The sequence below is a fragment of the Epinephelus lanceolatus genome, chromosome 22 (assembly GCF_041903045.1).
Source record: "Epinephelus lanceolatus isolate andai-2023 chromosome 22, ASM4190304v1, whole genome shotgun sequence".
Classification (NCBI taxonomy): domain Eukaryota; kingdom Metazoa; phylum Chordata; class Actinopteri; order Perciformes; family Serranidae; genus Epinephelus; species Epinephelus lanceolatus.
In genome coordinates this window covers 15,245,199-15,255,632 of record NC_135755.1, presented here as the reverse complement: position 1 = coordinate 15,255,632, position 10,434 = coordinate 15,245,199, and the positions used below count along the sequence as shown (strand labels likewise).

At 36.5% G+C, this 10,434-nt stretch overlaps 1 protein-coding gene across 1 annotated transcript; it reads left to right on the top strand.

Moving 5' to 3' along the window:
• Positions 1 to 313: 313 nt before the first annotated feature.
• On the top strand, positions 314 to 8,118 carry trmt10b (tRNA methyltransferase 10B). The gene is made up of 9 exons (XM_033651911.2): positions 314 to 346; positions 513 to 664; positions 1,466 to 1,574; positions 1,682 to 1,815; positions 4,140 to 4,292; positions 6,177 to 6,255; positions 6,757 to 6,824; positions 7,065 to 7,188; positions 7,471 to 8,118. Exons 1-9 carry the CDS (start codon positions 328 to 330, stop codon positions 7,605 to 7,607), a joined length of 975 nt encoding a protein of 324 aa, XP_033507802.1. The 5' UTR covers positions 314 to 327; the 3' UTR covers positions 7,608 to 8,118.
• Positions 8,119 to 10,434: the final 2,316 nt, after the last annotated feature.

Sequence of the window (10,434 nt, the reverse complement as noted above, 5' to 3'; positions counted from 1 at the left end):
TCAGAAACTCCATTACATCTTATTAGTGGTATTAAGTAATGAATAATACAGATTATAATGTGCCCGTGCATTTGGCGTTATATCAGTGTTATACCACCCCCTGCTGGCGGTTGGTGGAAATGTAACTTCCACACAGGAACTGACCCAAAGTCTGTTTTAATAATTTTTTTTAAAACGCCACACAAACAAGGCAAACTACCCAATATTTGATTTATGTCTGGCTGTACTGACTCCTGTTGTTTATTTCCTTTAAAATCTAACATTCATCCTTTTGGCCCTGCCCCCTCCCCTTTGTTTACTCTGACGTCATTCACATGCGCCGCTCACATGGAAGCGTTGAAGCCGGGTATGTTTCCTCTTTTCCTGCCTCCCGGTCACTTATTTATTGCTTTTAATGTGTTATTTATTGGATTTCAGATAAAACTACGATCTTGAAAACATCTGGCGTCATGATATCTGTTTAAATATGTTTTTTTTGTCTGTTAAATGCCATAAATAACTACATTTAATAGATCCAGTGGAGAGCAAACAGATGGCGCATAACAGCTCAGATGAGTGTGAAAAGCAGCTGAATGGAGTTTCAGAGGAGATGGATCTGCTTCAGATAGACGTGGACACGGCTGAGGTGGAGGACAGGCCAGAGAGAGAAGCTGCGGGGTTTTCAGTAAGTTTGTTTACTCTCATTTTAAACAAGAATAACTTTAAAACCTGTTTACACTTACATGAATCTCCAGGGTAGCACCTAAAGTTATCATAGTGTTACGTTATTTATTACATGATTATTGATGCTATAAAATATTAAAGAAAGAAAGAAAAGAAAAAACATATGAGTCTAAAAACTGGAAAAACCTGAAAACAGCCAAATACAAGTGTAAAGGTGCATCAAAAAAAAAACAGAAAGCAACAAATGATCTGAGCATCACAGCTCACACAAATGATCTTGTTTGATTTCTGGTCTGATGTGCAGTCAAAAAACTCCTTCAAATAAGGGATTTTGTTAGGAAGAATATTGCAACATCTCCCTCCCAAACTCCTGCCAGCTGGCTAGAGGATTGTATTCATGAGAGTCCATCTGAGCATAACTCAATATTCTAAATTCATGATATCCTGCTGTCGGTAGCTTAATTTTGGTTTAGGTCATATTCAGGTTTTAAGATTACTTTGGTTGATATAATATCTGGTTCTCCATCATTTCAGAAACTTTTAAGACCATTTGGCTTCTAAAATATTGTCAAAACCTTTCAAACAAGATTAAAAAACCATCGCTGACAAGCTAAAAGCCAACCAAAGTTTACACAGATGCCTGGTTTCCTCCTAAAACAGATGGTTTTCATAGTTGATGAATAAATAAAACAATTTGTTAATGTAGTATCCCAGTTATTTATGCGAGTTGTCTTAAAATACTGTAGCTGTCTTTAGTCACTCTGCATTGTTAATCGTTTTTGTTGTTGTTGTTAATGAACAGAAAAATGTACTGAGGAAGCAGCGTCACTGGGAGAGGCAGCTGGCAGCGAAGAAAAGCAAGAGAAAAGAAGAGAAGCAGCGAAGGAAGCTCAACCGTGAGCAGGAGTCAGGTACAGATCCAGTGAAGTGAATTAAACACACATTTTGCCTTTGAATGATGGAGACTGGAGGTAAAAGTCAGAGCCATGCAGTGTTTCCCTGTGTTTTCGTCATACAGATGCCGGCGCAGATAATCCTCAGTTGACCAAACGGGTCATGAAAGCAATCACCAAAGAGCGTTTAGCTGAAGCTCAGTCTACAGGGCTCAAACTCTGTGTTGACCTGAGTATGACAGACAGCATGTCTGACAAGGTAGGTGCCACAAAACTGCACCATGAAACTCTCAGAGACTAATTCCAAGAATATAGAGGGTTCAAAACTGTGGAAGCCCTTTTGGGGTTTTCCCAGTGTGATGAACAAAAGATCCTGTAAGTCATTAAACTGAGAAACTTTATCAAAATAATGATTTACATATTTCATGATCAATTAATATCTCAAAAATAATGAGACATGACAGTCATTATCTCAAGAAAATTTCTAATTTTCAAATTGCTTCTCATTATTTTGAGATACTGAGTCAATCTTTTGAGATTCTAACTCATGATTTTGAGTCACTATTTTTAGATACTAAGTCACTATTTAAAGATATTGAGTCATTATTTGGAGATATTAAGTCATTAACTTTAGATACTAACTCACTATTTAAAGATATTAAGTCATTATTTTTGAGATATTAAGTTGTTATTCTAAGATACTAAGTCATTATTTTTGAGATACTAAGTTATTCATTTTAGATACTAAATCATTATTTTGAGATACTAACTCATTAATTTAAGATACCAAGTCATTATTTTGAGATATGAAGTCACTATTTAGAGATTCTAACTCATTAATTTGAGATACCAAGTCATTATTTTGAGATACTAACTCATTAATTTGAGATATTAAGTCACTATTTAGAGATTCTAACTCATTAATTTAAGATACCAGGTCATTATTTTTGAGATACTAACTCATCAATTTGAGATATAAAGTCACTATTTAGAGATTCTAAGTCATTAATTTAAGATACCAAGTCATTATTTAGAGATTCTAACTCATTAATTTGAGAAACCAAGTCATTATTTAGAGATTCTAACTCATTAATTTGAGATACCAAGTCATTATTTTGAGATACTAACTCATTACTTTGAGATATTAAGTGACTATTTAGAGATTCTAACTCATTAATTTAAGATACCAAGTCATTATTTTGAGATACTAACTCATTAATTTGAGATATTAACTCATTATTTTGAGATATTAAGTCACTATTTAGAGATTCTAACTCATTAATTTGAGATACCAAGTCATTATTTTGAGATACTAAGTTATTCATTTTAGATACTAAGTCATTATTTGAGATATTAACTCATTATTTTTGAGATACTACGCTATTATCTTAAGATACTAAGTCACTATTTTGAGACACTAACTCATTATTTTGAGATATTAAGTCATTTTGAGATACTAACTCATTAATTTGAGATATGAACTCATTTTGAGATTCTAAGTCATTAGTTTGAGATACTAACTCATTAATTTGAGATATTAACTCATTATTTTTGAGATATTAAGTCACTATTTAGAGATTCTAACTCATTAATTTGAGATACCAAGTCATTATTTTGAGATACTAAGTTATTCATTTTAGATACTATGTCATTATTTGAGATATTAACTCATTATTTTTCGAGATACTAAGTTATTATTTTGAGATTCTAAGTCATTATTTTGAGATACTAACTCATTAATTTGAGATACCAAGCCATTATTTTTGAAATACTAACTCATTAATGTGAGATATTAACTCATTATTTAGAGATTCTAAGTCACTATTTTGAGATTCAAAGTCATTATTTTGAGATACTAACTCATTAGTTTGAGATATGAACACATTTTGAGATTCTAAGTCATTATTTGGAGATACTAACTCATTTATTTGAGATATTAACTCATTATTTTGAGATATTAAGTCACTATTTAGAGATTCTAAGTCACTATTTGAGATACTAACTTATTAATTTGAGATATTAAGTCATTATTTTGAGATATTACGTCATTATTCAAAAGTTCTGAGTCACTATTTTGAGATACTCATTATTTTAAGAGACTCAAGCCACTATTTTAAGATACTAAGTCACTATTTTGAGATATTAACTCATTATTTTAAGAGACTAAATAGTGACTTAATATCTCAAAATAATGAGTTAGTATCTCAAATAGTGACTTGGTATCTCAAAATTCAAAAAAGATTCTAAGTCACTATTTTGTGATACTAAGTCACTTTTTTGAGATATTAATTCATTTTAATAAACAAAGTCATTATTTTGAGATATTGTCATTATTTTGAAATACTAAGTCACTATATACAGATTCTAAGTCACAATTTTGAGATATTAACTTATTTTGAAATACTAACTCATTATTTTAAGTCTTTATTCAGATACTGACTCAATAATTTGGGATGCTAACTCATTTCTGAAACGGGCTTCCACATAAACAACTGGTTTTTCTTTCCTAAAATGGTTTTCTACAGAGATACATCTGCCTTTGTTTCGCTTGTCTTGAACTGTGTGTGTGTTTGTGCTGTTCAGGAGATAAGTCGACTGGCCGGCCAGTTAAGAAGGCTGTACGGCTCGAACAAGAAGGCAACTCGACCATTTCACCTCCTCCTGACGGACCTGAGAGAGGACAGCCGTCTCTACAGAGAGTGCCTTCGAATGAACGAAGGCTTCCTCAACTACATGGTGACTATTATTGTTCACACCCTGATATACAGTACAGGCCAAAAGTTTGGACACACCTTCTCATTCAATGCGTTTTCTTTATTTTCATGACTATTTACATTGTAGATTCTCACTGAAGGCATCAAAACTATGAATGAACACATGTGGAGTTATGTACTTAACAAAAAAAGGTGAAATAACTGAAAACATGTTTTATATTCTAGTTTCTTCAAAATAGCCACCCTTTGCTCTGATTACTGCTTTGCACACTCTTGGCATTCTCTCCATGAGCTTCAAGAGGTAGTCACCTGAAATGGTTTTCCAACAGTCTTGAAGGAGTTTCCAGAGGTGTTTAGCACTTGTTGGCCCCTTTGCCTTCACTCTGCGGTCCAGCTCACCCCAAACCATCTGGATTGGGTTCAGGTCCGGTGACTGTGGAGGCCAGGTCATCTGCCGCAGCACTCCATCACTCTCCTTCTTGGTCAAATAGCCCTTACACAGCCTGGAGGTGTGTTTGGGGTCATTGTCCTGTTGAAAAATAAATGATCGTCCAACTAAACGCAAACCGGATGGGATGGCATGTCGCTGCAGGATGCTGTGGTAGCCATGCTGGTTCAGTGTGCCTTCAATTTTGAATAAATCCCCAACAGTGTCACCAGCAAAACACCCCCACACCATCACACCTCCTCCTCCATGCTTCACAGTGGGAACCAGGCATGTGGAATCCATCCGTTCACCTTTTCTGCGTCTCACAAAGACACGGCGGTTGGAACCAAAGATCTCAAATTTGGACTCATCAGACCAAAGCACAGATTTCCACTGGTCTAATGTCCATTCCTTGTGTTTCTTGGCCCAAACAAATCTCTTCTGCTTGTTGCCTCTCCTTAGCAGTGGTTTCCTAGCAGCTATTTGACCTTGAAGGCCTGATTGGCGCAGTCTCCTCTTAACAGTTGTTCTAGAGATGGGTCTGCTGCTAGAACTCTGTGTGGCATTCATCTGGTCTCTGATCTGAGCTGCTGTTAACTTGCCATTTCTGAGGCTGGTGACTCAGATGAACTTATCCTCAGAAGCAGAGGTGACTCTTGGTCTTCCTTTCCTGGGTCTGTCCTCATGTGTGCCAGTTTCGTTGTAGCGCTTGATGGTTTTTGCGACTCCACTTGGGGACACATTTAAAGTTTTTGCAATTTTCCGGACTGACTGACCTTCATTTCTTAAAGTAATGATGGCCACTCGTTTTTCTTTAGTTAGCTGATTGGTTCTTGTCATAATATGAATTTTAACAGTTGTCCAATAGGGCTGTCGGCTGTGTATTAACCTGACTTCTGCACAACACAACTGATGGTCCCAACCCCATTGATAAAGCAAGAAATTCCACTAATTAACCCTGATAAGGCACACCTGTGAAGTGGAAACCATTTCAGGTGACTACCTCTTGAAGCTCATGGAGAGAATGCCAAGAGTGTGCAAAGCAGTAATCAGAGCAAAGGGTGGCTATTTTGAAGAAACTAGAATATAAAACATGTTTTCAGTTATTTCACCTTTTTTTGTTAAGTACATAACTCCACATGTGTTCATTCATAGTTTTGATGCCTTCAGTGAGAATCTACAATGTAAATAGTCATGAAAATAAAGAAAATGCATTGAATGAGAAGGTGTGTCCAAACTTTTGGCCTGTACTGTACACTGACACATTAATATTCCTCAGAGAGAAGATAAAGCTCAAAATCTCTGCAGTAGTTTTGTTTGTCCAAGTTAAAGGCTTTGAAATGAACCAGTAGACAAATATTTTAAGTGTTATTTTAACCCTAAAACTGAATACATAAGATGGTACATAATCTGGACCATGGATACTTTGAATATTTAGCAACAAAGTCTGATTATTTTTAATGTGTCTCTTTAATTCAGATGGACATAACAGAAGAAAGCTGCCTGGACCTTTTCCCTCCAGAAACTGTCGTCTACCTCACACCAGATGCTGAAGAAGGTTTGAATGATTTGTCTCAGTGGAGAGGACAAACTTCTCAGAGGGCTTAAATTGTATATTTATAAAAGGTTTTTAGTTGAAATACATCTTTTGGCCAGCAGAGGGCGCATTCTAACCACATTCATAACTGATCATCAGTATAGCCACTTCAACTTTTACTACTCATACTGTTAATACCACCACTAGCACTTCACTAAATGATGTTTTCAAAATTACACATACTAAAACACAGAGATAATTTAAAGTTAATAAAAACCTAAATGAACAGAGACAAAAAAAAATCAGATTTCAGATCAAAGCTATAATGTCGTATGTATATTCCTATGTCTACATTGGGAATGCACCAGTCTCAATACTGATAACTGGGCTTTGGGTATCGTCCAATACCAAGTACCAATCTGATACTAGTGTTTAATTGATTAGATGTATGCCTCACTGTGTGGAAGTGACTGTTTGATTTTCTTCGCTACTATTTTCTAAATATCTGTTTTTTAATTTCAGCTCTACAAACAGTGGATGCCGACAAGGTGTACGTCCTCGGGGGCCTCGTGGATGAAAGCATCCAGAAGGTATTACACATTAAGACACAACACAGACGTCACGTAGCAACAACTAGATCAGCTAATTAAATATGACTGATTGGATGTTGGTTTTCTTTAATTAATCGGCATAAGATTAACATTATTTTGTGTTCAGGCCAAATTAAATCCAGCTTTCATTATTACTGCAGTGGAATAACTACAGTTAGGTGAGATTATATCGGTGCATGTGTGATATGTTATTTATTTGCTGCTGTCTCTCGGCTGTAGAAGTTGAGCTTCTCGAGGGCCACAGAGCTGAGGGTCCACACAGCGAGGCTGCCCATAGACGAGTACATGGTGAAGAAAGACAACGCCAAGAATTTCCACTCAAAGATCCTCGCTGTTAATCAAGGTGAGCCATCTGCTGCAATGATTAGTCGACTAATCGATTTATTGCCAACTGTCTTTTTTTTTTATCTCTGTTTTACTCATGTTAAACTAAATATCTTTGGGTTTTGAACTGACCAAATGAGACATTAAAAGACATTTTTCTCTATCATCTGTCATTTTATAGACTGAATGGTTAATCTTGAAATCAATCATAAAAATAATCATTAGTTGCAGCCCTTATTAAATTATAATTTGATTACTATTTTGTGTTTGTTATTGATGGAGTCTGTCTCTTTGTTTACAGTGTTTGACATCTTACTGACTTTCTGCAACACCGGCAGCTGGACAGAAGCCCTGCAGATGTGGTTCCCTCGGGGGAAGGGTTATGTTGTCGCGCCAGAGAATTCCTCACCACTTCCTGTCTCCTCTTCACAAACATAGCACCTAGATCCATTTTCAGTCATGCTTCAAACTTAACCCTTTATTGGTTCATCACTATCCATTGTGAAATTTTTCCCGATTGCTAAGAGGCTTTTTTTTTTTGACACCACTTTTTCTAAACAGTTCTCACAGATCTCACAGGAAGATGCAAAACTCTGTGTTGCTATTTGCAAGCATGGATCAAAGAGGAAAAAGGGACATAATTCCTAGCCCCCGTGACACATTGCATGAATTATGGGTGGAACTTCCAGCGTTGAACCAAAACTGGCGATTTCCACTGGTAACAGTTTGTTTACAGTCACTCTATTCTTCTTTCCAAGAGCAACTGGGAAATAAAACGTGGAACACACCAGCTGTTAGAGCTCAAACAGGGTTATGTGATCATTATCTCTGCCATCTGCTCCATCTGCTCCATTTAAAGAGATACTAACACATTCAGCAAACATTTAACATAAGTCAGTATTAACTGTAGCCCCATGTAAAGTAAATAAATGTGATGTTTCCCAGCTAATCCTTCACTCGTCTGTGTGAACAAATAATTTTCTAATGTAGGTTGAGAATGAAGTCAGACGGGGAAAGACAAGGATATCATGTACTGACGTAGAGTGACGGACCTGTCAGTCTAAATCATTCTCCTCTGCGAATTCTGATTTAATACTTTTTCTCTCTGTCTTGTGAAACTCTTGTGGTTTTAGTTCTCATATCAATGGTACCTTTTGCAACAGGAACAATCCCTTTTTGTTCTGGTTACATGTTGAACACACAGTTGCTGAGGACAGAAATGTAGCTTGGACTGGTTGTTAGTCGTTACAGACACGGACAGTGCAACAGGTACCAGAGCTCCACAAAGACATTTTAAAAAAGTTAACATTAGTTAAATATCTGTTAAAAAAATAATTCAGTATTTGCTAAACTGAAGGCAAATTACTTTCTAAAAGAACCAGCGTTGGCGGTTAGCCACCAAGAGTAGCCACTGGGACTCACCACAGACAGTCTCTGGGACTAACTAGCTTACTGCTACTTCCTCTATCTCACAGGAAGTTGCACCTATGATCATTTCTACAGCGGTGCCCTCAGGAATAAGGTGGATATAGCACCTTTTTTACAAGAAATGCAGCACAAGAGTCTAGAGAGAGTCTTTAGTGGCACTAAGCTATGAAAACCAATGCAGACAAGTACAAAGAAAAAAAAAAGAAAAGAAAAAAAAGAAATGCAGCACAAAGTGATTTACAATAAGGGCAGTATAAGCAATCAGAGCGAACATAAAACAGGCAAACAAGGCAACTCAATATTCTGTCCTCCTTGTCTTCCTCTCAACTGTCTTCATAAACTCCAGTTGGTCCAGAATTCAACCAACTGTATCATAACCAGAACCTCCTCCAGAGATCATATCTCTCCTGTTCTCCAGCAGCTTCACTGGCTTCCTGTCAAATATCGCATCGACTTCAAGATTCTGCCTCTCACCATTAATAATGGAGCCACTTCCTACCTGTCTGAACTCCTTCTTATCTACACACCCTCCCATATTCTTATCTCTTCTTAACTCTTCTGCAATCCAACTCACAAAACTATATGCCCACTTGACTACCATGTGGGCTCTACAGCCTTCAGCCATTCTACCACCCACCTCTGGAACTCTCTCACCCACCACATTCACAATATTATACCAATATACTCTCTTTCTACTTTCAAATCCCGTCTGAAAACACACCTTTTCATGCTGGCATATTCGGTTTGATTTAATGGTGACACACATATGGTGACCTGCACTGAAGATGACTTTATGATGATGACTGTATACTTTATATTTATAATTATGATTTTTGTCTAGACATTTTATTAACGTTTATTGTATATTAAGGAATTGTTTGATTTTATGATCTATGGATACATTGCTGCTTTTTTTTTTTTTTTTTTACTGTATCTTGTAAAGTGTCCTTGAGTGCTTTGAAAAGAGTCTATGAACAAAATGCATTATCATTATTATTTGTAATATTAAAGGACATAATATTATATCATAAAATAACTGCTACATTTTAAAAACATACATCATAAAATCAAGTAAGATACAACATTTTAAAAGAAATGCAGCAATGTGAAGTGTAAGAAGAAAGAGTTTCAGGCCTGTGTCACTTGCAAAAATAATGACGTTAAAGCTGTTGCAACGTTTCGATGACTAGTCAACTGTTTGTTTGCCTTGTGCAGGTCTAGTCTAGTCTAGTCTTTTCTACAAGTTTTACTCTTCCCATCCCTCTCCTATGCACCTGTTTGAAAACAGATGTGCGACTTGTACCTTCGTTTTGAGATCTGTATCAGTAAAGTCGTAGCTAGTTAAAGGTTGGAGAAAACAGATACACTGTTAGCTTTATTTAAAAAAATATTTATTGAGCTGCCCTCTCTGATATCAATACATCATGTGCTCCATAGCTTTGGGGCGTAACTGACAAAAGCCAAATCCCTGATCTTCTTCCGGTTGTTGCTGTGAACCTCCAATAAACCAGCAGCAAATATCGCAGTGTTCTTGGAGGCAAATAATTACCAACATAGCTCGGTTTTAGTTCATCTAGGGCTTTGTATACAAGGAAGAGGACTTTGAAATCAATTGTACATGTAACAGGAAGTCAGCGCAGAGCAGCCAAGTTAAGACTGGCCTTACGTGCTCTCTTCTCTTGGTTCCTGTACCATTAACTGTAAGTCTTTCATGTCAGTGACGGTTGATGGGGGTGAAAAAACTTGCACACGAGCATAAAGCATGAAGAAAACTTGCAGGTGCAAAGTACTAACTCATGCTGTGATATGCTTGTTTGCTTTTTCTGGCATCTACTAT

Excerpts from the sequence above, each read along its gene's own strand:
- trmt10b (XM_033651911.2), top strand. Across the intron at positions 6,256-6,756 it reads CACACCAGATGCTGAAGAAG|CTCTACAAACAGTGGATGCC; the intron begins GTTTGAATGATT and ends TTTTAATTTCAG. Across the intron at positions 7,189-7,470 it reads GATCCTCGCTGTTAATCAAG|TGTTTGACATCTTACTGACT; the intron begins GTGAGCCATCTG and ends CTTTGTTTACAG.